Here is a 27996-nt window from a genome sequence, read left to right on the forward strand (position 1 = left end):
AGAAGAGCAACTAAGATGATTAAAGGCCTGGAGACTAAATATAGGAAGAACCGTTGTACGTTAGGAATTGGGTATGGCCAATCTAGAGAAAAAAAGGAGTAAGGGTGACATGATAGCAGTATTCCAGTATTTGAGGGGCTGCCACAAAGAAGAGGGGTCAACTTATTCTCCAAGGCACCTGAAGGCAAGACCAGAAACAACGGATGGAAACTAATCAAGGAGAGAAGCAACCCAGAACGAAGGAGAAACTTCCTGACAGCTAGAACAATTAACCAGTGGAACAACCTGCCTCCAGAAGTTGTGGGTGCTCCAACACTGGAGCTTTTTAAGAAGAGACTGTACAGCCACTTGTCTGAAATGATATGGGGTCTCCTGCTTGAACGTGACCTCTAGTCCAAGGAGAAGTAATATCTTACAAACGTTAGGACTTTCTGCTTTAGACACAAGGTCAGAACTGTTCTCGTTTCCTCTAAACACAATCCCCAAATGGAGAAATGGAGAAAATCTCACGATGGTGTCTCTGAGCTTCTCAAGACTTGAGTATTCTAACCACTTCCTCCTTTTCAGGACTATAAAGTTTACAATATCCTCGCTGTCAGACTTACGTGAGGCTTCTCCACCCAGAGTGAAACCCCTGCTCTTCCTACGAGCTGCAGATCTTGTGGTGTAGAGGGTGTGTTGTGGTTCTGGGCCAAGGATCTTGGCCAACTTTCTTGCGTTTGCCAGGTGAACCGATCGCTGGAGATCCCTGCAAAGGATTCTTGGAGATTTGGGGCAATTAGGCATCGTGAAAATCAGCTTGTCAGTGAGTATCTTGTTCCCATCCTAAAAGGAAACGATATGGCTGATGAATGAGATGACCTCAGAGCAGGTGCAAAAGACTGTTTTGGACTTGCAGTTTCATTTTAGATCAGAGGAAGTAAATAGGCTGTTTATTTTTGCTCTGCTACTAATAGGATGTATTTCATTTAGCTGAGTAGTGCAGCGAGGGGTGGGATCTTGACAGACCTGAACACTGGACCCTATTTAACAAATAGCAATTTAATGGTGAGAAAAATAAGAGTCTACATTTAGGCAAGAAAAACCAAATGTACAGGTATAGTATAAGGGGGTACCTTGCTCAATAGTAGCAACTGTGAGAGGGACCTCGGAGTCCTAATGGACAATCCCTTAAATAGGAGCAACCGATGGAAACTCATCAAGGAGAGAAGCAACCTAGAATTAAGGAGAAACTTTCTGACAGTGAGAATAATTAACCAGTGGAACTCCTTGCCTCCAGAAGCGGTGAATGCTCCAACACTGGAAGTTTTTAAGAAGAGACTGGACAGCCATTTGTCCAAAATGGTCTAGGGCAGTGATGGCGAACCTTTTAGAGACCAAGTGCCCTAACTGAAACCCAAAACCCACTTATGTATCGTTGGGTGCCAGATGGGCGTAGCCCATTGGTGCATATGGCCCATTGGGTAGGTGTGGCCATGCCTGCCGTGGTAACGGCAGACTGGGTGGGACTAAAAAGTTCAATCAATCAATTCCAACTTTGCAAGATCTTTTTTTTCCCCCGCGAGAAGTTGAAACTGATTGATTGATTGAACCTTTTTTTTTTTGCACACGGCGGCGGAGGCCTAAAGCGAAAAGGTTTTATAAAACCCAGCTGAAGGCCTAGGACTGGGGCGACGGCGCGCGTGCCCACAGAGAGGGCTCTGAGTGCCGCCTCTGGCACCCAGGCCATAGGTTCGCCACCACTGATATAGGGTTTCCTCCCTGAGCAGGGGGTTGGACTAGATGACCTCCAAGGTCCCCTCCAACTCTATTTTGATTGATTGATTGATTGAAATAGTATAGGGCTTCCTGCCTGAGAGGGGGGGGGAGTTGGACTAGATGACCTCCAAGGTCCCTTCCAACTTTATTATTATTATTATTATTATTATTATTATTATTATTATTATTATTATTATTAACTTTTTACTTCCAAAATTTACTTCTCCGACCTGTTTTACACATCAGGGACAAGGCCAAAAGATATTTCGTGCGCAAGGTTTCTCTTCATTGATATTTACTGTAAGATTGACACACTGCTGCTTCTTACAATGGCACATTAGGATTTTAATGCAGATGGTCCTCAACAACCATTCATTTAGTGACGGCTAAACAGCGCTGAGAAAAGTGACTTGGCCGCCTTCGTTTCCTCTTCCTCTTTTTCTCCTTCTTCCCGAAAGTGCTAAATTTGGAGAGTTTGCAGCGGCTTGACAACGCTTTTATCCTTTTCCAGTTAGACCACTGTAGAACCCAGAATTCCGTGGCTCAACAAGACACTAAGTGAGTTTTGCCCCGTTTGACGCACTTTCTGGCAACTGTCGTTAAGCGAATCGTAGTGACAGGGTCGCTAAGCGAATCTGGCCTCCCCATTGACTTCGCTTGTCAGAAGGTCACAAAAGGGGATCACTGGGACCCTGCCACCGTCATAAGTACGAGTCGGTTGCCGAGCATCTGAATTTTGATCCCGTCACCATGAGGATGTAAGTGTGAAACGGTGACATCATCACTGTGTGAAAACCGGTCAGAAGTCATTCTTTTCGGTAACGTTGTTACTTCAAAGGGTCACTAAATGAACGGTTGTAAATAGAGGACTATCTCGTATTGTCTCTCCTCCTCCTCTGTTTTGTTTGCTTGCCAAACAAATAGATAGATGGGGAGACTCTAGAAAGAGTACAGAGAAGAGCAACAAAGATGATTAGGGGATTGGAGGCTAAAACATATAAGGAACGGTTGCTGGAATTGGGGATGTCTAGTTTAAAGAAGAGAAGGACGAGGGAGGACAGGATAGCAGTGTTCCAGTATCTCAGGGGCTGCCCCAAAGAAGAGGGAGTCAAGCTATTCTCCAAAGCACCTGAAGGCAGGACAAGAAGCAACCGATGGAAACTAATCAAGGAGAGAAGCAGCCTAGAACTAAGGAGAAACTTCCTGACAGTGAGAACAATTAACCAGTGGAACAGCCTGCCTCCAGAAGCAGTAAATGCTCCAACACTGGAAGTTTTTAAGAAGAGACTGGATAGCCATTTGTCCAAAATGGTGTAGGGTTTCCTGCCTGAGCAGGGGGTTGGACTAGATGACCTCCAAGGTCCCTTCCAACCTTACTACTATTACTATTACTATTTGCCAGTTTTACACCTTCCTTTTTTCCCCCTGGCCTTTAATTTCTTCCCACAACACCGAGGAAAGCTGGGCTGGGAGAGGGTGGACTGGCCCCTCGGACCCCCGTGTCTAGCCCAACCCCTTCCCCACAACCCCTCCAGTTCTGCCAGCCCTTTGGGGTCAGCCTTTTGGCCCACCTGCCACTGTCACCCTGCCAGCCTCCCATCCTGGACGATGGAGAAATCCCACTATTTCCTGGAGACAGATGACGGCCTTGGAGAGGATCTGAACGCAGGTGCCACGGGGGCATCTGGGAAGGAGCCTGGACCGCAGCCCTTGGACACCCCCTTCGAGAAGGAAGCCCCCCCTTCCCCACGGATTCGGGTGAATCTGAATTATCTGTCAGGACCCCAAAAGTAAGTCATTATCCCTGGTACATGTGGGAATTATTTTACAGATTTTCACGACCAGAAAGAACTTTGCATTGATCTCTGTCAAAGGCTTATGGGTTGCTTTCTTATTTTTTATGCAGCAGTCTTAAAGGAATGGAGAAACACAATTGTTTATTTGTTCGTTTGTTTCCTGCTTTTGTTATTTTTGCAAATAAGTCAAGATGGTGAACACATCCAATGCACCTTCCTTCTACTATTTCCCCCATAACAACAACTCTGTGAGTTGGGCTGAGAGAGAGAGCGACTGGCCCAAAGTCACCCAATCAGCTTTTGTGCCTAAGGCAGGACTAGAACTCACCGTCTCCTGGTGATTGGCCCAAAGTCACCCAGCTGGCTTTCATGCCTAAGGCAGGACTAGAACTCACCGTCTCCTGGTGATTGGCCCAAAGTCACCCAGATGGCTTTCATGCCTAAGGCAGGACTAGAACTCACCGTCTCCTGGTGATTGGCCCAAAGTCACCCAGCCAGCTTTTGTGCCTAAGTGTCAGAATACAATTATATTTCATCTTTAATTATCAAATATAGAAACTCCCAATTCTGCCATCTTTGGATAAGATGCAAAGTGGGGTGGGTCCTTACACTAAGGCAGGACTAGAACTCATCATCTCCTGCGTCCCCAACCAACTTTTGTATCTTAAATCACAACTAGAACTCACCATCTCCGGGTGATTGGTCCAAAGGCACCCAGCCAGCTTTCATGGCTAAGTGGGGACTAAAACTCACCGTCACCTGGTGATTGGCACAATGTCCCCAACTGGCTTTCATGGCTAAGGCGGGATTAGAACTCACCGTCACCTGGTGATTGCTCAAAGGCACCCAGCCTACTTTCATGACTAAGGCAGGACTAGAACTTACAGTCTCCTGGTGATTGGCTCAAAGGCACCCAGCCAGCTTTCATGGCTAAGGCGGGACTAGAACTCACCATCACCTGGTAATTGACTGACAGATGCCCAGCTAGTTTTCATGGTTAAAGTAGGACTAGAACTCACAATCTCTTGTTTTCTAGCTGGTGCCTTAACCATTAAACCACGCTAGTTCTCATAATTAAAGAAAATAAATAAAATCTATTTAGCAAGAAACTGACGGTGATCTATCCTCAGTTTTAACTTAAGCGTCAAGAATATTTAAAGTGTTTATATCCCAACTTGGGGTTCTATGAAGTGGTATCCAAAGCTGCTTTATTCCTGCTCCCTCCACACCTCCCCTTCCTTGTGTGTCAGGTCCCACAAATTAGAATTTGGCAGGCAGGAACTGTCACACTATTGCTATTCACACTCAAAGAAATAAAAGAACCACCAGCCCGATAATAAGATCACGAAACAAAACTCTTCATTGCCTAACATTTGGGCCAGCCCTGCAGACAAACACGAAGCTGCTACCGTTCTGAATGAGATAAAAGCATATAAAATGGTTACTGCGGCATATTCCAGCAGTGGATGAAGAGAACAGAACAGAACAGAACAGAAAATAGAATATAGAATAGAATAGAAGAGAAGAGAAGAGAAGAGAAGAGAAGAGAAGAGAAAATAGAAGAGAAGAGAAAATAGAAAATAGAAAATAATAGAAAATAATAGAAAATACTGTAGAAAATAGAATAGAATAGAACAGAACAGAATAGAATAGAAACTATGGAATAGAATGGAGTAGAATAGAAAACATGGAATAGGATAGAAGAGAAGAGAAAATAGAAGAGAAGAGAAAATAGAAAATAATAGAAAATAGAATAGAATAGAATAGAACAGAACAGAACAGGAATAGAAACTATGGAATAGAATAGAGTAGAATAGAAAACATGGAATAGAATAGAAGAGAAGAGAAAATAGAAGAGAAGAGAAAATAGAAAATAATAGAAAATATGGAATAGAATAGAATAGAGTAGAGTAGAGTATAGAGTACGGTAGGGTAGAGTAGAGTGGAGTGGAGTGGAGTAGTATAGAATAGAAAATATGGAATAGAATAGAATAGAGTAGAGTATAGAGTACGGTAGGGTAGAGTAGAGTGGAGTGGAGTGGAGTAGTATAGAATAGAAAATATTGAATAGAATAGAATAGAATAGAATAGAATAGAATAGAATAGAATAGAATAGAATAGAATAGAATAGAATAGAATAGAAAGCAAGGTTCTACATTTAGGCAAGAAAAACCAAATGCACAAGTACAGCATAGGTGGCACCATGCTCAATAGTAGTAACTGTGAGAGGGACCTCGGAGTCCTAGTAGACAATCACCTAAATATGAGCCAGCCGTGTGCTGCAGCTGCCAAAAAGGCCAACACAGTGCTGGGCTGCATTAACAGAGGGAGAGAATCAAGATCATGTGAAGTGTTAATACCACTTTACAAGGCCTTGGTAAGGCCACACTTGGAATACGGCATCCAGTTTTGGTCACCGCGATGTCAAAAAGATGTTGAGACTCTAGAAAGAGTACAGAGAAGAGCAACAAAGATGATTAGGGGACTGGAGGCTAAAACATATAAGGAACGGTTGCTAGAATTGGGTATGTCTAGTTTAACGAAGAGAAGGACAAGGGGGGACATGATAGCAGCGTTCCAGTATCTCACGGGCTGCCACAAAGAAGAGGGAGTCAAACTATTTTCCAAGGCGCCTGAAGGCAGGACAAGAAGCAACGGATGGAAACTAATCAAGGAGAGAAGCAACCTAGAACTACGGAGAAACTTCCTGACAGTGAGAACAATTAATCAGTGGAACAGCCTGCCTCCAGAAGCAGTAAATGCTCCAACACTGGAAGTTTTTAAGAAGAGACTGGACAGCCATTTGTGCGAAATGGTGTAGGGTTTCCTGCCTGAGCAGGGGGTTGGACTAGATGACCTCCAAGGTCCCTTCCAACTTTACTACTATTATTACTATTATTATTATTATTAGAATAGAAGAAAAGAGAAGAGAAGAGAAAAGAGAAGAGAAGAGAAAATAGAAAATAATAGAAAATAAAAAATAAAATAGAGTAGAAAATATGGAACAGAACAGAACAGAACAGAACAGAACAGAATAGAATAGAATAGAATAGAATAGAAAGGGACCTTGGAGGTCTTCTAGTCCAGCCCCCCGCTGGATGAGGGGATCTGTGGATGAGCCCAGGATCTTTCTGGGCTGATCTTTAGAGAGCAAATGGACCGGTCCGAGGACTGAAGGACCGAATCCCTCCTGGACCCTTTTTCTTTCTTTTGTCTTCTCCAGACCGGATGACCCAGACCGCTTCGACAGGGACCGTCTTTTCCAGGCCGTGGTAGCAGGAGACCCTGAACTGCTCAATGGCCTGAGCGATTATCTGCGGAAAACGTCCAGCTCTCTCAGTGACCCCAAATATAGAGGTAGATTGCTTATTGTTCCCTGCTGACTCTCGTGACTTTACATTAGTGTAAAAACAAGGCACACCTCATGGAACTACCACTGGAGGAGAATATTTGTAGCTCAGAGTTGAATTGTGGGGTAAACCAGAATACAGCAGGAAGGGACCTTGGAGGTCTTCTAGTCCAACCCCCTGCCCAAGCAGGAGAACTATACCATTTCAGACAAGTGACTGTCCAGTCTCTTCTTAAAAACTCCAGTGATGGAGCACCCACGATTTCTGGTGGCAAGCTGTTCCACCGGTTAATTGTCCTCACTGTTAGGAAGTTTCTCCTTAATTCCAGGTTGCTTCTCTCCTTGATCAGTTTCCAGCCATTGTTTCTTGTCCTGCCTTCAGGGGCTTTGGAGAATAATGTGACCCCATCTTCTTTGTGGCAGCCACTCAGATACTGGAATAGTGCTATCATGTCACCCCTAATCCTTCTTTTCTCTAGACTAGCCATAGCTTGATTGGCTACTCCAGGGATAGGCAACCTTGGCTCTTTTATTACTCGTGGACTTCAACTCCCAGAATTCCTGAGCTAGCCACACTGAGGGGAAAGGGAGAGGTTTCCAAGCTGAATCTGCCTATGCCAGGTCCTGGGTAAGGACTCGATAGGTAAACAAAATGCCAAATCCAGTCTGAACATCTGGCTTACTGTGCGATGATCAATAATATTAATAATAATAATAATAATAATAATAATAATAATAGTAGTAGTAGTAGTAGTAGTAATAATAATAATAATTATTATAATAATAATAATAATAAAGTTGGAAGGGACCTTGGAGTCTTCTAGTCCAACCCCCTGCTCAGGCAGGAAACCCTATCCCATTTCGGACAAATGGCTGTCCAGTCTCTTCTTAAAAACTTCCAGTGTTGGAGCATTCACCGCTTCTGGAGGCAAGGAGTTCCACTGGTTAATTGTTCTCACTGTCAGGAAGTTTCTCCTTAGTTCCAGGTTGCTTCTCTCCTTGATGAGTTTCCACCCGTTGCTTCTTGTCCTGCCTTCAGGCACTTTGGAGAACAGCTTGACTCCTTCTTCTTTGGGGCAGCCCCTGAAATACTGGAAGGCTGCTATCATGTCCCCCCTCGTCCTTCTCTTCATTAAACTAGACATACCCAATTCCAGCAACCGCTCCTCATATTTTAGATGGGTAATGAAATATCTCCAAGAAAACCACCAGAGAGCACCAGGGGCCCTGCAGTCCTCCTCCTCCTCCTCCTTCTCCTCCTCCTTCTCCTCCTCCTCCTCGTCCTCCTCTCCACAAACCCCACTCCCTTCTGGTGCTGATGATGTTACCTGGTTGGGTCATGAAACGTCTGCAAGAAAACCACCCAGCCCAGAGAGCACCAAGGACCCCATAGTCCATTTTCTCCTCCTCCTCCTCCTCCTCCTCCTCCTCCTCCTCCTCCAGCCACTCCTTTCTACCACGGATGACATTACCTATTTGGGGCATGAAACATCAAATGTCTCCAGCTTAGAGAGCGTCAAGGGCACCTGCACATCCTAGAAATCCCTGTCTATCACGGAAGTCCTAGACCGTCCTAGAACTACCAGGAGGGATCCCTTAAGGGTCATTAAGTCCACCCCTCTGCAATATATATTTTTTAAATAAATAAATAATAAAGAAATTGTGTCAGAAAAACAATTCAACCACCCTAGAGATGTGTTCTCTACCTAAAGTGAGACGATAAGACACCGGGAAGATCAAATCCTTCACCGTTGTGGAGAGGTAATCTTCAGGGAGTGTTTCCTGATATTTACATTAAATCTGGGTGCTTGCAGCTTCTTTTTCCTATTTTTTTTTTCATCCTGCTTTCTCTGTTTCTCTGAATGCCTCTGTCTGCAACTGGTTTGGGCTGCAGGTGCCCCCAAATCCTGCTGGGTCTTGGGTGGGCTAGGCCCTGGCAGCCCAAACGCCCTCTACAGATGTTCGTAGCAATGGCTGCCTCCATTCCTCCGTTCTCCAATTGCCTCAACTAGTTTGCTGATCCTCCCCAATGGGAGCCTTTACAGAGAGATGGGGCTGGACTACAGTTCCCATCTTCCTAGCCACTTGGTTCTGCTGACGGCGTGATGGGAGGAGCCGTGCCTGGAAAGTACCAAGGTGGGAAAGGTGAATCTAGAGCAGTGATGGCAAACCTTTTAGCAACCGAGTGCCCAAACTGCAACCCCAAACCCGCTTATGCATTGTCGGGTGCCGGGTGGGTGTGGCCCATTGGATGTGTGTGGCCAATTGGATGGGTGTGGCTCATTGGGTGGGCGTGGCTGCGGTGGTAATGGCAGACTGGGTGGGACTAAAAAGTTCAATCCATCAATTCCAACTTTGCAAGATCTTTTTTTTCCCCACGAGAAATTGACTCGTTGATTGAACCTTTTTTTTTGCACACGGCGGTGGAGGCCTAAAGCGAAAAGGTTTTATAAAACCCAGCTGAAGGCCTAGGACTGGGCGACAGCGCGCATGCCCACAGAGAGGGCTCTGAGTGCTGCCTCTGGCACCCGTGCCATAGGTTCGCCACCACTGACCTAGGAAGACTCTGGAACAATGTTTCTCAACCTTGTCCACTTGAAGATAGGTGGACTTCAACTCCCAGAATTCCGCAGTCAGCCTTGTTGGCTGGGGAATTCTGGGAGTTGAAGTGTCTTCAAGTGTCCAATGTGGAGAAACGCTGCTTTAGGAAGATGGAAGATGGGGCAGGCATCATCCAAGCATCCTTTTCTGGACTTCTTTCTTCCAGATGGGGAGACAGGAAAGACCTGTTTGATAAAGGCCTTGCTCCATTTGAAAGACGGGATGAACCCCACCATCCCTTTGCTCTTGAAGATAGACAAGGAGACCGACAGACGTGTTCCTCTGATCAACGCTGCTTGCACTGACAGCCACTACAAAGGTAAGGCTCCTTCTTGGGATGGTGAGGGTGGGAGGGCTCTGCTTTGTAGGGTGGGGTGTCTGGAAGTCGATCTACAGTTGGGGTAATTCTTTTTCCATCCTTCCTCTTGCTGTCTTCTTCTCTTTTGCCTCCTCCTCCTCCCTTCTTCTTCTTCTTCTTCTTCTTCTTCTTCTTCTTCTTCTTCTTCTTCTTCTTCTTCTTCTTCTTCTTCTTCTTCTTCTTCTTCTTCTTCTCATTCTCCTCCTCTCCTTCTCCTTCTCCTTTCCTTCTCTTCCTCCTCTTCTCCTCCTTCTTCTTCTCCTCCTTCTCCTTCTCCTTCTTCTCCTTCTCCTTTCTCCTCGTCCTCTTTCTTTTTTCCTCCTCTTCTTTTTCCATCCTCCTCCTCCTCCTTCTCCTTCTCTTCCTCCTCCTTCTCCTTCTTCTCCTTCTCCTCCTCCTCCTCCTCTTCCTCCTCCTTCTCCTTCTCCTCCTCCTTCTTCTTCTCCTTTCTCCTCTTTCTTTTTTTCCTCCTCCTCTTTTTCGTCCTCTTTCTCCTCCTCCTCCTCCTCCTCCATTTTATCTCTTCTCTGCAGGCCACACAGCCCTCCACATCGCCATCGAGAAGAGGAACTTAAATCTTGTGAAGATCTTGATGGAGAACGAAGCTGATGTCCACATCAAAGCTTCTGGTCTTTTCTTCCAGCAGCAGTGCTTTTATTTCGGTATGGCTAGCAAGAGAAAACTCAGTTTTCATTCCACAGAGACACAAGTGGGTAACCACGGAGATTTTTAGGGTCAGGTGAAATTTTTAGGGCCAGATGAGTTTTTACATGAAACTCATCGAATTGGGTACTCAATGCATTTTAACCCGAAATTTTACTCATCGTTTGTTTGGTACTCAATGTACAAGCTAGAACTTATTGGTGTCGGCTGCCTTGTGACTCACTACCTTATTCCTTACGGGAAAAATGTGTTTGGTATTCATAGTTTTTGGTACTCATTGTGCCTCCCGGAAGTAATCAGTGATGAGTACTGAGTTACCACTGTAGTTGGAAAAGTTTTGAAGCTTTATTGGGTAAGATGGTTCTCCTTAGAAGCCAGGATGGAGATGGGAGGGGAAAATTGTGGCTGATTTTCAGGTAGACCTCGACTTACAATCGTTTGTTCAGTGACCGTTCAAAGGTACAATGACACTGAAAAAAGAGACTTATGACCGTTTTTTCACATTTACGATCGTTGTAGCTTCCTTGTGATCACATGATCGAAATTCAGGCCCTTGGCAACTGCTTCATATTCATGACGGTCCCAGTGTCCCAGGATCATGTGATCCCTTTTGCAAAATTCTGACAAGCAAAGTCAATAGGCAAGCCAGATTCACTTAACCTGCAGTGATTCACTTAACAACTGTGGCAAGAAAGGTCATAAAATGGGACAAAAGTCATTTAACAAAAATCTCGCTTGGCAACAGAAATTTTGGGTTCACGTTTAAACACGGGAAAGTTACCATTTTCATAAAGAGTGGACAATTGAAGATAAGGTGACCAACCGTCCTCCTTTAGGGAGGACAGTCCTCCTTTTGTAAGTTCTGTCCTCCCTCAAAAAGTGTCCACCTTTATATCCTCCTTTTCGACATTTAAAGACTAATCTGCAGGGCTTTTTTTCCCCTCATCGAACACTCAGAACGGCGTTCCAGCACCTTTTTTTGATGGGTTTTTTTTTCAACTTTTGCATGAGCTGTGCTACTCCCACTATTGGCTTTTGAAAGCCAATAGGAATTGCTGCTGAGCGCGCCAAAACACCCGGCTGGCAAACTTTGCACGTGCAAGTTGTCTGTATTATTGCTGCAATAAATAAAATGTTTCTTTTATTTACAATATTTTTTTCTTCAATTTATTTGTGTCCTCCTTTTCATTGTAAAAAAGTTGGTCACCTTATTGAAGAGAAAACTGAAATCTTTAATATAAACAAAGTTAGAGATCATCAGGGGTTCCTATTGGTGGAGGGAATTGGGGTGTCCCGGGAGGGGTCCCAACAGTGAAGATGGCAGCCTGACATTGTCTTAGAAGCCTTGAGCCCATTTGCACTTGTGTTTTATGTGCATTGTATTTTGTGTGTATCACAGGGCTTCCGTGGTGAAGTTGCGGCTGCCATTTTGACTTTTTTGACCCCTCCTGAAGATACCTTTGTTTTGATATCCTCCCTCTCCAGAGGACACTGGAGGGGTTTTGATATCCTCCCTCTCCAGAGGACACTGTAGATCAGAGGTGACCAAACTTGGCCACTCAAAGATGGCTGGCTGGGGAATTCTGGGAGTTGAAGTCCACAGGTCTTCAAGTGGCCAAGGCAATGCAATCTTGGCCCATTGTTCTCTCTTTCCCAGGTGAACTTCCTCTGTCCTTGGCTGCTTGTACCAACCAGCTAGAAATGGTCAAGTACCTCCTGGATAACCCGTACCAGAAGGCCAGATTGACCGAACAGGATTCCATGGGCAACACCGTCCTCCATGCATTGGTGATGGTGGCCAATGACATGGAGAAGAACACCGAGGTCGTGGTTAAGATGTACGACGAGATCCTGAAGAAAGCAATTGAGATCCACCCTTCCTGCAAGTTGGAAGAGATTGTCAACAGGGAACAGCTGACCCCTTTGACTCTGGCTGTCAAGACTGGGAAAGTCGAGGTAATCTCCCCCTTCACCAGGACAGGTAGTACTCAACTTACAGCCATTTGTTTAGTAATTGTTTGAAGTTACAACGGCATTGAAAAAAATGATTTACGGCCAACCCTTGTAGGATCTCCATGGTCATGTGATTAAAGTTTCATCGCTTAGCAACCAGCCTGTATTTAAAACAGTTGCAGAGTCCCGGGTTCATGCGATTACCATTTGTGACTTTCCCAGCATTTCCAACAAGCAAAATCAATGGGGGAAAGCCAGATTCACTTAATGATGGCATGATTCACCCCATGTCCACTTGGTGGTTAGACAATGAGACCATCTTGGCTTTTGTGACCCACCCCCAGAGACACTCCAGCTCAACTGTTTTGGTCTCTCCAGATCCTCAAGCACATTCTCCACCGAGAGATTCCCGAGTTCCAGGACCTTTCGCGCAAGCTGACTGAGTGGACTTATGGTCCCATCCACACTTCCCTCTATGATCTGACCTCCATTGACACTTGTGAGAAGAACTCAGCACTGGAGATCCTGGCCTACAACAGCGACACTCCAGTGAGTAGATTCAGTTAAGGAGGGATCTTCTCAGGATGTTCTCTGCCCTGAAATTCCTCCTTTCAGCACCGAGATCTCCTCCTCCTCCTTCTCTTTGTTCTCCTCCCCCTCCTTTTCCTTCTCTTCTTTTCTTCCTCCTCTTTCTTCTTTTTCTCCTCCTCCTTCTTCTTTGTTCACAACCTCCTTCTCCTCCTTTCTTCTTCTCTTGCTTTCTTCATTACCTCCTCTTTCTTCTCCTCCTTTCATTGCCTCCTTTCTTCTCCTCCTCCTCCTCCTCCTTTCTTCTTCCCTTTCTCCTCCTCCTTTTCCTCTTTCTTCTCCTTCTTCTCCTCCTCCTTTCTTCATCCCCTCCTCCTTTCTTCTTCTCTTTCTTCTTTTCCTCTTCCTTTCTTCATCTTCTCCTCTTTCTTCTCCTCCTCCACCTCCTTCTCCTCCCCCCCCCTTCCTGGTTGCTGTGGGTATTGAGGACAATCTGTACTATTCAGTGATGGAATAATCTTGCTTGTAAATTCCTCAGAGAAGCAGTAGAAATTTGTTAAGATATTTAACAATTTAGTAGTTGGAGCTGTGGAGCAGTGTGGCAGAACCCACAGTTGTAATTGATTGGAGAGTGCTGGCTCCTGCGTGAGGCAATCTGTGCTGTGATTGGCTGCTGTGGGTGTGGAGAGGGAGGTTCCCTTTTTTCCCGCCTTTTTCTTCTGTGTGCCCTTTTGTGCTCTGTGATTTACCTCATGATGTGCCTGCTGTATTGATTTACCTCATGATACCCGCTTGCCTATTTAGTTTGCTGCATCTATTTAGATGTAAAACATATTTATTTACATAAAACTATAAGTTTGTGTCATCATCTCTGACTCCATTTTGTACACCAGCAGCTGCTCAATTCCCTGCCATTCTCCCTCCACAGAACCGGTACAAAATGGTGGTCCTGGAGCCTTTGAACAACCTACTTCAGCACAAATGGGAATTTTTCATTAAAAAAAGGTTTATCTTCAGTTTATGCTTCCACCTGATTTTCATGCTGGCCTTCACAACCACTGCTTACTTCCAGCCTCCAAAGCGTGAGGTAAATAGTCTTTAAACAAATGGATGCTTTGGGTATAAAGAACAGAACAGAACAGAGTTGGAAAAGACCAGGAGGTGTAGTCCAACCCCCTGCTCAGGCAGGAAACCCTACACAATTTCAGACAAATGACTGTCCAGTCTCTTCTTAAAAACTTCCAATGTTGGAGCATTCACAACTTCTGGAGGCAAGGAGTTCCACTGGTTAATTGTTCTCACTGTCAGGAAGTTTCTCCTTAGTTCTAGGTTGCTTTTCTCCTTGATTAGTTTCCATCTGTTGTTTCTTGTCTTGCCTTCTGGTGCTTTGGAAAATAGGGTGATTCCCCCTCCCTTCTTTGTGGTACCCCCTCCAAACACGTTACTGGAATTCTGCTATCATATCCCCTTAGTCTTTCTTTTCCTTAAACTAGACATACCCAATTCCATCATCTTTGGTAGAATGGAATGGAATGGAATGGAATGGAATGGAATAGAATAGAATAGAATAGAATAGAATAGAATAGAATAGAATAGAATAGAATAGAATAGAATAGAAAAATAAATAGAATAGCATAATGAATAGAATAGCATAGAATGGAATAGCATAATGAACAGAACAGAATATAATAGAATAGAATAGAATTAGAATAGAATAGAATAGTGAATAGAAGCCTTCTGGTGCTTTGGAAAATAGGGTGACTCCCCCCTTCTTTGTGGCAGGCCCCCAAATACAGTACTGAAATTCTGCTATCATATCACCCTTAGTCTTTCTTTTCCTTAAACTAGCCGTACCCAATTCCATCATCTTTGATAGAATAGAATGGAATGGAATGGAATAGAATAGAATAGAATAGAATAGAATGGAATGGAATGGAATGGAATGGAATAGAATAGAATAGAATAGAATAGAATAGAATAGAATAGAATAGAATAGAATAGAATAGAATAGAATAATAGAAAATATGGAATAGAATGGAATGGAATGGAATAGAATAGAATAGAATAGAATAGAATAGAATAGAAAATATGGAATAGAATGGAATAGAATAGAATAGAGTAGAGTAGAGGAGTAGAGTAGAGTAGAGTAGAGTAGAGTAGAGTAGAGTAGAGTAGAGTATAGAATAGAATAATGAATAGAATAGAATAGAATAGAATAGAATAGAATAGAATAGAATTCTTTATTGACCAAGTGTGATTGGGCACACAATTTGTCTCAGGTGCATAAGCGCTCACTGTATTTATATACTTATATCTTAGTAGATACTTCAGATGAAATGTAAAAGATCTAGACCAGGTGTGTCCAATCTTGGCCAGTTTAAGACTTGTGGGCTTTAACTTCCCCAGCATGCGGGCTGGGGGATTCTGGGAGTTGAAGTCCATCCATCTGAAAGGCACCAATGTTGAGGAACACCGACCTGAAGGATCTGCCATCTCCTCGGTGCTGATGTCTCTGTTCATAGCCTGTTCTCTTCCTATGTTTACAGCCTTTTGTTCCAACAACAATGACATTTGAGGACGTTGTTGGGCCAGTGATCGTTTTAATTGGTGGTATTTATTTCTTCATTACTCAGGTAGGTTTTTCTTTTTGTTTACATACCTCTGACCACAAATGAATTTTTTAGTATACCATATAGATAGTCCTTGACAACCATCCGTTTAACAACCATTCCGAGTTAAGACGGCATTGAAAAAAGTGATCTACAATAGACGCTCGCACTTACGACCATTGCTGTATCCCCAGGGTCACCTGATCAAAATCCAGACACTTAGCTAACAGTGTGTTTTTGTGGTGGTTGCAACATCCTGGGGTCACATGACCACCATTTGCGACCTTCTGACAAGCAGTCACTGGGGGAAGCTAGATTCACTTAACGACCACATGATTCACAGTGAGCGATTTGCTTAATGGTGCCAAAAAAAGGTCATAAACTCAGGCTCACCGACTCAGCTAAGAACCGCCTTGCTTAGCAACGGATATTGCAGTCCCAATTATGGTCAAGATGGAAGGCCTCTTCTACAAATGGTGCTGTGCTTTCTATAACTCCACCTACGGGCAGTCCCCAACATACGACTGTTCATTTAGCAACCGCTTGAAGTTACGACAGCGCTGAAAAAGGTGACTTACAACCAGCGACTTACCCCGTACTTATGACCATAGCTGCATCCCAGCAATCACATGCTCAGGATTTGGACGCTTGTCATCCATTGAGCATTTACGACGGTCACAACATCCCATAGTCACGTGATCACCATTTGTGACCTTCCCAGCAGCCTCTTGACAAGAAAAGTCAGTTTGGGAAGCCAGCAGCGAAGGTGGTAGCAAGTTGTGGTGTCTCCCTTAACAGCTGCACTGCTTAAGGATGTATTTTCCGGTTCCTATCGTGGTCGTACATTGAGGACTACCTGTAAGGGCCTGCCTCAATGAAGCCTCCCAAGAAAGCAGAATTCTTGAAACAGGCATCATTTCCAAAGGAACTTTTATTGGCAGGTATTGACAGCAGCAGAAGAAAGCAGGATCTGAAGGTTCCCCGCTGGAATCAATAGATAATAATAATAATAATAATAATAATAATAATAAGTTAGAAGGGACCTTGGAGGTCATCTAGTCCAATCCCCCTGCTCAGGCAGGAAACCCTATACCATTTCGGACAAATGGCTGTCCCGTCTCTTCTTAAAAGAGACAATGCAAAACCTCATCCCAACTGTCCATTCGGCCGGTTTGAACAGGCCAATCCACAGGTGTGAAATTGTTGTGAAAACGGGACATTCCAACCGTCGTAAATATGAGTCAGTTGCCAAGTGGCTGAATTTTGATCATGTGACCCTAAGGATGCCGCAACAGTCCTTAAGTGTGAAAAACAGTTCTAAGTCGCTTTTTTCCGCACCGTGGAAACTTGGAATGGTCACTAAACGAACTGTTGTAAGTTGAGGACCATCTGTAGAAGAACATAAATAAATTAAAACAAGCCAAACACTACCATTCAATTAAAGAGGGGAGGCAGGGGTAAGATGGGATCTGTTGTTAATCCATGTTAAATTGTTGAGCTGTGGCATGGCGCAATGACACCCTAGGTGGACGTAGCTCAGCTCTGCTCTCAAAATTCCCTCCAAATTAACAAATGGCCCATGTGAACCGGGTTTTGCACACCTCTTCCCATATCCCTATCATAATACAGTAATAATAATAATAATAAAGTTGGAAGGGACCTTGGAGGTCATCAAGTCCAACCCCCTGCTCAGGCAGGAAACCCTATACCATTTCGGACAAATGGCTGCCCAGTCTCTTCTTAAAAACTTCCAGTGATGGAGCATTCACAGGCTTCTGGAGGCAGGTTGTTCCACTGGTTAATTGTTCTACCTGTCAGGAAGTTTCTCCTTAGTTCTAGGTTGCTTCTCTCCTTGGTTAGTTTCCATCCGTTGCTTCTTGTCCTGCCTTCAGGTGCTTTGAAAAACAGCTTGACTCCCTCTTCTTTGGGGCAGCCCCTGAGATACTGGAAGACTGCACAGTTTTCTGATTTCTATTCTTATTTATTCCCTTTTAGAGTGTTCACTTCTGGAGAAGACGCTTCTCTTTGAAAAGTCTTCTAGTGGATAGATGCTTCGAGATATTCCTGTACGTGCGTATACATTGCTGTTTTTATGGAGGGATTCAATCAATCAATCAATCAATCAGAATAGAACTGGAAGGGACCTTGGAGGTCTTCTAGTCCAACCCCTTGCTCAAGCAAGAGGCCTGTACCATTTCAGATAGATGGCTGTCCAGTCTTTTCTTAAAAACCTGCAGTGATGAAGCACCCACAACTTCTGGTGGCCAGCTGTTCCACTGGTTAATTGTCTTCACTGTCAGGACGTTTCTCCTTAATTCCAGGTTGCTTCTCTCCTTGATAAGTTTCCATCCTTTGTTTCTTGTCCTGCCTTCTGGTGCACTGGAAAATAAGTCAGTGGCTCATTTCTAAAATCAAGAATTTTGGGGACAGTGGTGGTCGTAAATTGAGCACTATCTGTAATCGATTCCAAATCCTAACCGCTGTCGTTTCTTATTGTCAGTCATCTTTGCTTTTCAGAAATGCTCCTGTTACATTCTCCTCATATTTATTTTTTATTTATTTTTATCCCATGTTTATTGTTTTTAATAGATAATTCAAGGCAGTGAACATACGTAATATTGTATTCCTTCTTCCTCCTATTTTACCTATAACAACAACCCTGTGAGGTGGATTTGGCTGACAGAGAGATTGACTGACCCAAGGTCAGCTAGTCAGCTTTCATGTCAAAGGCAGGACTAGAACTCACCGTCTCCTGGTGATTGGCACAAAGTCACCCAACTGGCTTTCATGCCTAAGGCGGGATTAGAACTCACCGTCTCCTGGTGATTGGCCCAAAGTCACCCAACTGGCTTTCGTGCCTAAGGCGGGACTAGAATTCACTGTCTCCTGGTGATTGGCCCAAAGTCACCCAGCTGGCTTTTGTGGCTCAGATGGGACTAGAACTCCCTGTCTCCTGGTGATTGGCCCAAAGTCACCCAGCTAGTTTTTATGGCTAAGGCGGGACTAGAACTCACTGTCTCTTAGTAATTGACCCAAAGTCACCCAGCTGGCTTTCATGGCTAAGGCGGGACTAGAACTCACAGTCCCCTGATGATTGGCCCAAAGTCATCCAGCTGGCTTTTGTGGCTCAGACGGGACTAGAACTCCCTGTCTCCTGGTGATTGGCCCAAAGTCACCCAGCTAGTTTTTATGGCTAAGGCGGGACTAGAACTCACCGTCTCCTGGTGATTCGCCCAAAGTCACCCAGCTGGCTTTCATGGCTAAGGCGGGTCTAGCACTCACCTTCTCCTGGTGATTGGCCCAAAGTCACCCAGGTGGCTTTCAGGCCTAAGGCGGGACTAGAATTCACTGTCTCCTGGTGATTGGCTCAAAGTCACCATTTGGCTTTCATGCCTCTGGTAAACCAGCCAGAAAACACCGCCAGATGAGATAATTCTACTTTATTGTACAGTTCCATTAACTGAATCTTGCAAGTCTGAAAATACAAATCTCCCATTGTTTCTTTGAACCATCTGAGAAACAAGGGAGCTTCCTGTCTGTGTTTCTTTCTCTGCCCGTTATGCAGCTGTAGGCCCTGCCTTCTCGTACCTGAACATGCCCTAAACAGCATCTCTTCCTCTGTCAAGGCCTTTCTCACAGTATACCCCCACTAACTCAGCGCTGCTTCTCTTTCTGTCTCTGGCCTTTGCAGGTTTGTGCAAGCGTGTACGATGCTGGCCTCATCCGTGATGTACTTTGCAAAGATGGAGGACTATGTGCTGCCCATGGTGTTTGCCTTGCTTTTGGGCTGGGTGAACATGCTCTACTATACCCGAGGTCTCCAGCAGACGGGGATCTACATCGTGATGATCCAGAAGGTAGATCACACAACCGGATAACTTTTTTTTTTCAAACACAGATAGTCCTCGACTTATAGAGCAACTGTGAGAGGGATCTCGGAGTCCTAGTGGACAATCCCTTAAACAGGAGCCAGCCGTGTGCTGCAGCTGCCAAAAAGGCCAACACAGGGCTAGGCTGCATTAACAGAGGGAGAGAATCAAGATCATGTGAAGTATTAATACCACTTTACAAGGCCTTGGTAAGGCCACACTTGGAATGCTGCATCGAGTTTTGGTCACCACGATGTAAAAAAGATGTTGAGACTTTAGAAAGAGTGCAGAGAAGAGCAACAAAGATGATTAGGGGACTGGAGGCTAAAGCATATAAGGAACGGTTGCTAGAATTGGGGATGTCTAGTTTAATGAAGAGAAGGACGAGGGGGGACATGATAGCAGTGTTCCAGGATCTCAGGGGCTGCCCCAGAGAAAAGGAGCTATTCTCCAAAGCGCCTGAAGGCAGGAGAAGAAGCAACGGGTGGAAACTAATCAAGGAGAGAAGCAACCTGGAACTAAGGAGAAACTTCCTGACAGTTAGAACAATTAACCAGTGGAACCACCTGCCTCCAGAAGCGGTGAATGCTCCAACACTGGAAGTTTTTAAGAAGAGACTGGACAGCCATTTGTCTGAAATGGTATAGGCGGGTTACCTACCTGAGCAGGTGGTTGGACTAGATGACCTCCAAGGTTCCTTCCAACATTATTATTATTATTATGGATCATCGCACAGTCAGCCAGATGTTCAGACTGGATTTGGCATTTTGTCTACCTATCGAGTCTTTACCCAGAACCTGGGATGGGCAGATGTGGATGTTTGATGGTATTACAGGTATTGTCGCAGGATGGAAGCAGTTCCTAGTAAGGCCGCCTTTTGCAATTGACTAATAGCGAATTTGTCAATGCCGGTGATGGTGTTCAAGTGGTGCTCCAGTTGTTTTGAGATTGCACCCAAGGAGCCTATGACTATTGGTACTACCCTTGCTTGCTTTTGCCACAGTCTTTCTATTTCTATTTGTAGGTCTTTGTATTTTGTTATCTTCTCCAGCTCTTTCTCTTCTATTCTGCTGTCTCCAGGCACTACCACGTCCACTATCCAGACTTTTTTGTCTTTCTTATCAACAATTGTTAAGTCTGGGGTGTTATGTTGCAAGTGCTTGTCTGTTTGAATTCTGAAGTCCCAGAGCAGTTTATTATTAATAATTTTGTTTAATAATAATAATAATAATAATAATTATGGATCATCGCACAGTCAGCCAGATGTTCAGACTGGATTTGGCATTTTGTCTACCTATCGAGTCCTTACCCAGGACCTGGGATAGGCAGATGTGGATGTTTGATGGTATTACAGATATCGTCGCAGGATGGAAGCAGTTCCTAGTAAGGCCGCCTTTTGTAATTGACTAATAATAATAATAATAATAATAATAATTATTATTATTATTATTATTATTATATTTCATTTACTGACCAACAGACACATCGACCTACAACTAGTCTATGCCACTTTTGCAAATGGAGCTGCATGCACTCTTGCCTGCTGCTCACACAAAAGGAGCTGCGTGCGTGCATGGTTGCCTGCCGCTCATGCAGAGCCATCCCCTCTTCCTCATACACACACACACACCCAGTCCACAAAGCTGGAAAAGTTGGGAAATTCTACACTAAGACTCCGAGGTCCCTCTCTCAGTTGTTGTTTTTGCACCAGGTTTTGCCTAATCTGTACCAGGACCTTTGGTTTTTCCTGCCTAAATGTAAAACTTTGCTTTTCTCTACATTAAATTTCATGTTGTTGGATAGGGCTCATTGTCAGGTGCCGAGTTGTTTGAAAATCCCCGATCTACACATTGTTTCTCATTCACCTTCCAGGCCATCTTCAAGGACCTTCTGCATTTCCTGATGGTTTATGTGATCTTCCTATTGGGCTTTGCCTTAGGTGAGTGTCATGGTGAGGGGAGGCACAGGTGAGCCTAGCCAAGTTAACTTAAGCCAGGTTTGTTTCAATCTCTCAGGGTGAAACTAAAATCAAAGAATTGCTCACCATAATGTATACATAGTAGTATTCACAAACATTTATCACCCCCCCCCCCGCCCAAATGTCTAGTCTAATAAAGAGAAGGATGAGGGGAGTCATGATAGCAGCCTTCCAGTATCTCAGGGGCTGCCCCAAAGAAGAGGGAGTCAAGCTATTCTCCAAAGCGCCTGAGGGCAGGACAAGAAGCAACGGATGGAAACTGATCAAGGAGAGAAGCAACCTGGAACTAAGGAGAAACTTCCTGACAGTGAGAACAATTAACCAGTGGAACAACCTGCCTCCAGAAGCGGTGAATGCTGCAATACTGGAAGTTTTTAAGAAGAGTCTGGATAGCCATTTGTCTGAAATGGTATAGGGTTTCCTGCCTGAGTAGGGGGTTGGACTAGATGACCTCTAAAGTCCCTTCCAACTTTATATTATTATTATTAAGTTAAGATAGGCTTGGAGATAGTCAAGAGCCATTTGCATGGGGGTGGTCATAGAAATGAAATGAATGAATGAGGAAATGAATGAATGAGTGGATGAATGAATGAGTGAACGAGTGACTAAATGAATGAATGACTGGATGGTGGATGAATAAGTGAGTGAACGACTGAGTCAATGAATGAGTGAACAAGCGAACAAAATGAACGAGTGAATGAATAAATGAGAGAATGAATGAATGAATGGATGAGAGTGAATAAGAGAGTGAAAGAGCAAACAAAATGAATTAGATTATGTTTAATATATTTGTTAAATTTAATTAGATTATGTTTAATATGTTTGTCATAACCCTGTACTCGGCTCTGGGAAATGGGAGGTAGGGGGGGTGGGGATGGGTGGGTTAATGGGTTTATTTTGTTAATTATTAATAAAACTTTTTAAATAAAAATGAATTAATGAATGAACAAGAGAGTGAATGAATGAGTGGATGAATGAATGAGTGGATGGATGAAAGATGAATAAATGAGTGAGTGAGAGAATGAATGAATGGGGATGAATAAGTGAACAAGTGAGTGAAAGAGGGAACGAATGACTAAATGAATGAATCAGTGGATGGGTGGATAAATAAGTGAGTGAACGACTGAGTCAATGAATGAGTGAGCAAAAAAGTGCACAAAATAAATGAGTGAATGAATGAGAGAATGAATGAATGAATGAATGGATGAGAGTGAATGAATGAGTGAATGAGTGAACAAAATGAAAGAATGAATGAGTGAATGAATGTCTGAAAATGAGTGAAGGAGTAAAGGAGTGAGAGAACGAAGGACTAAATGAGCGAACGAGTGAATGAACGAATGAGTGAATGAATAAATGAGAGGATGAATGGGTGAAGGACACACAATCAGAAACCAGAGACCACCTTGTCTGCCCTTCTATACATCACACAAAATCAGCACCTGGTTTTTCTTTACACGAACAGCTATGTCAAAACAGCCTTTCACATGTTCTATGCTCAGATTTCTTGGGATCTTGATGCAAGTACAAATTTAACAATAGGATCAATTGAACAAGTAGCGGGGCCTCCAAAGATCAACCAGCCACTTTGGGTCTCCTGTCCCTTAAACGGAAAAGGTTGCCCAAAAGTTGCGCGGAGGAAGGGCTGAAACTTCCAATGACTCCTTGCAGCTCTCGTCATTCTCACCGGGGACGCTTCCCATCCCGCCCTCAACGAGTCCCTCCCGCTCAGCGACGACTCTAAAGACCAGGCCGTATATTCGGGGCTGCTTCAAACTGCCCTGGAGCTCTTCAGGTTCACCATCGGCATGGGCGACCTGGAGTACAACGAGAAGTTGAAGCACAGCGACGTGGCCATGCTGTTGGTCCTCCTCTTCGTCATCTTGACCTACATCCTCTTGCTCAACATGCTGATTGCCCTGATGAGTGAAACCGTTACCAACGTCTCCGGGTACAGCCAGAGCGTCTGGCAGTTGCAGGTAAGGCCCCTTCGATCGGGACGGTGGCCATTTCTGGCCCAGCCGTGGCTTAAATGGAACCAGATTCAAAGACTTGGTAGAAGAGAATATTTGTAAGCTCAGGGTTCAACCGCTGCTCTCTGAGCCGGGTGGTCTTCTTGCAGACGTTTCATGACCCAACTAGGTAACATCATCAGTACTAAAAGATGGGGGGGGGTTGTGCTCCCTCTGTTTATATACCAGTGGCTTGCCCTTTCAGTGTTATTAGGAGTGTTGTTTTCTTCTTGATAGTTCCTTGATTCGGTTGTTGTTTACTGTTTGATTGTTTTATGATACCTAATTGGATGATGAAATGTCTGCAAGAAAAGAACCAAGCTTAGAGAACACCAAGGACCTCACAATCCTCCTCCTCCTCCTCCTCCACCTCCTCTTCTTCTTCCTCCTCCTCCTCCTCCCCAACTCCACAAACCCACTCCTTTGTACCTCTGATAATGTTACCCAGTTGGGTCATGAAATGTCTGCAAGAAAACAACCAAGCTCAGAGAGCATCAAGGACCCCACAGTCCTCCCCCCCCTCCTCCTCCTCCCTGAAAACTCCACTCCTTCTAACACTGATGATGTTACCTAGTCAGGTCATAAAAACATCTGCAGGAAAAACCACCAAGCTTATAGAGCACCAAGGAATCCTTCTTTTCCCCTCTTTTTCCTCCTCCTCTTCCCCCTCCACCCCTTCACCCTCACCATCCTCCTGTCTGCAATCCGCATTCCCTTCTAGCACAGATGATGTTACCTGGTTGGGTAATGAAATGTCTGCAAGAAAACAATCAAGCTGAGACAGCACCAAGGACCCCACAGTCCTCCTCCCCCCCTCCTCCTCTGCAAATCCCACTCCCTTCTAGCACTGATGATGTTTCCTAGTTGGGTCTTGAAATGTCTGCAAGAAAACCACCCAGCTCAGAGGGCACCAAGGACCCCACAGTTCAATCCTGAGATAAAATATTCTTTTGTGTTGGTATTAGTATCTATCCATCTCTATCTCTCCTCCCTCCCTCCCTCCCTCCCTCCCTCCCCCTCTCTGATTTATAAGCTCTCTTCACCGACCATTCCCTATTTGCAGAGAGCCATTGCTATTCTGGAGTTAGAGAGAAGCTGGATCTGGTGCTGGAAGAAGACTCAGAAAGCCGACTGTTTCCGCTCCGTCGTCTCCCAGCACAATACAGACGAGAGGTGTTTTTTAAGGTAAGCTTAACCACAAGCTTTGACAACATATGGAGATGCAGCCATTTTCCTTCTTATGTTTTACTCTTAGAATTAGAGTTAGAATTAGATGATATTGGGGGGGGGGAGGAGGAGGATTGTGCATGGGAGTTTAGTTAGACATAACAATATTGTAACTAGTGTGAGAACCAAGGTTATTGAAATAAGAGATGATAAGAAATGGCCGGTTCTGGAGAACTGGAGGAAACATTTCAAACTAATTGGGGAATGTGATTTATGACGGTTAATTGGAGGAGGGAATTGTGCTTTGACACTATGTGCTCAGGGGAGGGGAATTCAGGTTTTGGCTTAATGTCATGGTTCCGACAGATGATATTCTTCAAAGAACTTTGAGGCATTGTTTACCTTAAACAATCTTTATTCGAGACAATGCCTCGAAGGTCTTTGACGAGTATCATCTGTCGGAACCGTGTCAATGCCCTTTTGCAACCTTCTCACAAGGAAAGTCAAAGGCCGATTCACTTAACAACTGCACAATTTGCTTAATGGCTGTCACGATTTACTTAACCGCCGTGGCCAAAATGTTTTAAAAAGGGGGGGGGGTGCAACTCCCTTCACAACTGTCTGGCTTAGCAGTGGGAAATTTGGGCTCAATGGTAGTCGTAAGCAAAAGGACTTGCGTGTCCTGTTAATTATTATTGGGGTCTGTTTTTTAGAGTAGTAGAGTTTAACTGGAAAGACTGGGACGAAAAAATCAGCGTCATCAGCGAAGAACCCGTGGAAAATACCTTTCTGGAGAAGTCAGCAGGTAAGAACGGCGCAACAGTGGTGTGAGGAGTGGGCCTCCACACTAATAATAATAATAATAATAACAACAACAACAACAACAATAGTAATAGGCTCCTTGGGTGCAATCTCAAAACAACTGGAGCACCACTTGAACACCATTGGCACTGACAAATTCGCTATTAGTCAATTGCAAAAGGCGGCCTTACTAGGAACTGCTTCCATCCTGCGACGAGATCTGTAATACCATCAAACATCCACATCTGCCTATCCCAGGTCCTGGGTAAGGACTTGATAGGTAGACAAAATGCCAAATCCAGTCTGAACATCTGGCTGACTGTGCAATGATTAATAATAATAATAATAATAATAATAATAATAATAATAATAATAATAATAATAATTAGTATATCAGGAAGGTTTACTAACTACTGGAGAGACCAAACTGGCCTACAAGAAAGACCAAATGAAGAACAGAATAGAGGCATGGGAAGACAAAGCACTACATGGCCGATACATGAAAAAAAATAGCTGGGAAAGCAGATAATAATAAAACCTGGCAATGGCTAAGAGCAGGAAAATTGAAGAAAGAGACCGAGGGACTAATTCTGGCTGCACAAGACCAAGCCTTAAGGACAAATGCATACAACGTCAAAATTGAGAAGACAGCAATAGACAGTAAGTGCCGCCTATGCAAAGAAGCTGAAGAAACAGTGGACCACCTGGTAAGCTGTTGCAAGAAGATTGCACAGACTGAGTACAAGCAGCGGCATGACAAAGTAGCAACAATGGTGCATTGGAAGATCTGCAAAAAATATCATTTGCCTGTAAGCAAAAACTGGGTGGGATCATAAAATAGAGAAAGTCATAGAAAATGATAAAATTAAACTGCTCTGGGACTTCAGAATTCAAACAGACAAGCACCTGCAACATAACACCCCAGACTTAACAATTGTCGATAAGAAAGACAAAAAAGTCTGGATAGTGGACGTGGCAGTGCCTGGAGATAGCAGAATAGAAGAGAAAGAACTGGAGAAAATAACAAAATACAAAGACTTACAAATAGAAATAGAAAGACTGTGGCAAAAGCAAGCAAGGGTAGTACCAATAGTGATAGGCTCCTTGGGTGCAATCCCAAAACAACTGGAGCACCACGTGAACACCATTGGCATTGACAAATTTGCTATTAGTCAATTGCAAAAGGCGGCCTTATTAGGAACTGCTTCCATCCTGCGACGATACCTGTAATACCATCAAACATCCACATCTGCCTATCCCAGGTCCTGGGTAAGGACTCGATAGGTAGACAAAATGCCAAATCCAGTCTGAACATCTGGTTGACTGTGCAATGATCCATATAATAATAATAATAAAGTTGGAAGGGACCTTGGAGGTCATCTAGTCCAACCCCTTGCTCAGGCAGGAAGCCCTACACCATTTCAGACAAATGACTTTCTAAGCTGTGGGTTGGGTTTTGTTGAATAGCCTTGAAGATACGGAATAGGTGGAACCTGACTCAATAGCAGTAACTGTGAGAGGGATCTTGGAGTCCTAGTAGATCCTGACCCTTAAATAGGAGCCAGCCGTGTGCTGCAGCTGCCAAAAAAAGCCATCACAATCCTAGGCTGCATTAACAGACGGACAGAATCAAGTGACGGGTTAATACCACTTTACAAGGCCTTGGTAAGGCCATACTTTAGACTAGAGTAGACTAGAATAGAACGGAACAGAATATAGAATAAAATAGAATAGAATAGAATAGAATAGAATAGAATAGAATAGAATAGAATAGAACAGTGATGGCGAACCTTTTAGAGACCGAGTGCCCAAACTGCAACCCAAAACCCACTTACTTATCGCTGGGTGCCAGGTGGGCGTGGCCCACTGGGTAGGTGTGGCTGTGGTGGTCATGGCAGATTGGGTGGGCGTGCCCAAGGTGGGCATGATCACCTCGATGTTGCTCGTGGGGAGGGACACCTGTGGGGGCTGGGCAGGGTTGGGGGAGATCCAGGGGTCTCTGGCAGATGGGGCAGTGGGCAGGAGGCTGGTTCTGTGGGTTGAGGCGAGGCAAGGAGAGGCAGGGCGGGGGTGCCATTGTCACAGGGTAAAGCGAGGCAGGGGCCGGGGCGCCTGCTGCCTGACACCATCGGCCCCCGCACACAGAGGCCAGCGAGCGCATGGGTGCTGGGATGCATCCAGCCACATGGGACTTCAGCGAATTAGCAGGTGGCTGGTTGAAGAGGGACGGTTGCCATCTCCAGGGCATGGCGCACGTGCCCACAGAGAGGGCTCCGAGTGCCGCCTCTGGCACGCGTGCCATAGGTTCGCCACCCCTGGCTTAGTGTGTTATTTGTACTAATCGCTTGTTTCTTGGCTTCCCTCTTCCTCTAGTGTTGAAAATAAGGAAGTGGATGATCCAAGTACTGAATCGCTCGTCTACACTGGAGGAAGTAAAGGAAGAGGAGGTGCCACTAAGGAACATATGAGGAGAGGAATCACCAGGAGGGAGGGAGGGAGGGAGGAGTGCTCTGACCCGCTTAACGGAGGCAGAATTTTGCCTGCGTCTCATTTACGG

General features: G+C 44.5%; 1 protein-coding gene across 1 annotated transcript; it reads left to right on the forward strand.

Moving 5' to 3' along the window:
• The first annotated feature begins 338 nt into the window (after positions 1–338).
• On the forward strand, positions 339–27930 carry LOC120298022 (transient receptor potential cation channel subfamily V member 2-like). Its single transcript, XM_039321351.1, has 16 exons — positions 339–805; positions 3351–3548; positions 6778–6911; positions 9671–9823; positions 10396–10524; positions 12183–12481; positions 12857–13027; positions 13935–14093; positions 15553–15639; positions 17611–17681; positions 19307–19472; positions 21357–21423; positions 23131–23438; positions 24535–24656; positions 25352–25443; positions 27813–27930. Exons 2-16 carry the CDS (start codon positions 3367–3369, stop codon positions 27905–27907), a joined length of 2235 nt encoding a protein of 744 aa, XP_039177285.1. The 5' UTR covers positions 339–805; positions 3351–3366; the 3' UTR covers positions 27908–27930.
• Positions 27931–27996: the final 66 nt, after the last annotated feature.

The sequence above is a fragment of the Crotalus tigris genome, unplaced genomic scaffold (genome assembly GCF_016545835.1).
Source record: "Crotalus tigris isolate CLP2741 ecotype Arizona unplaced genomic scaffold, ASM1654583v1 scf7180000023738.1706062, whole genome shotgun sequence".
Lineage (NCBI taxonomy): Eukaryota > Metazoa > Chordata > Lepidosauria > Squamata > Viperidae > Crotalus > Crotalus tigris.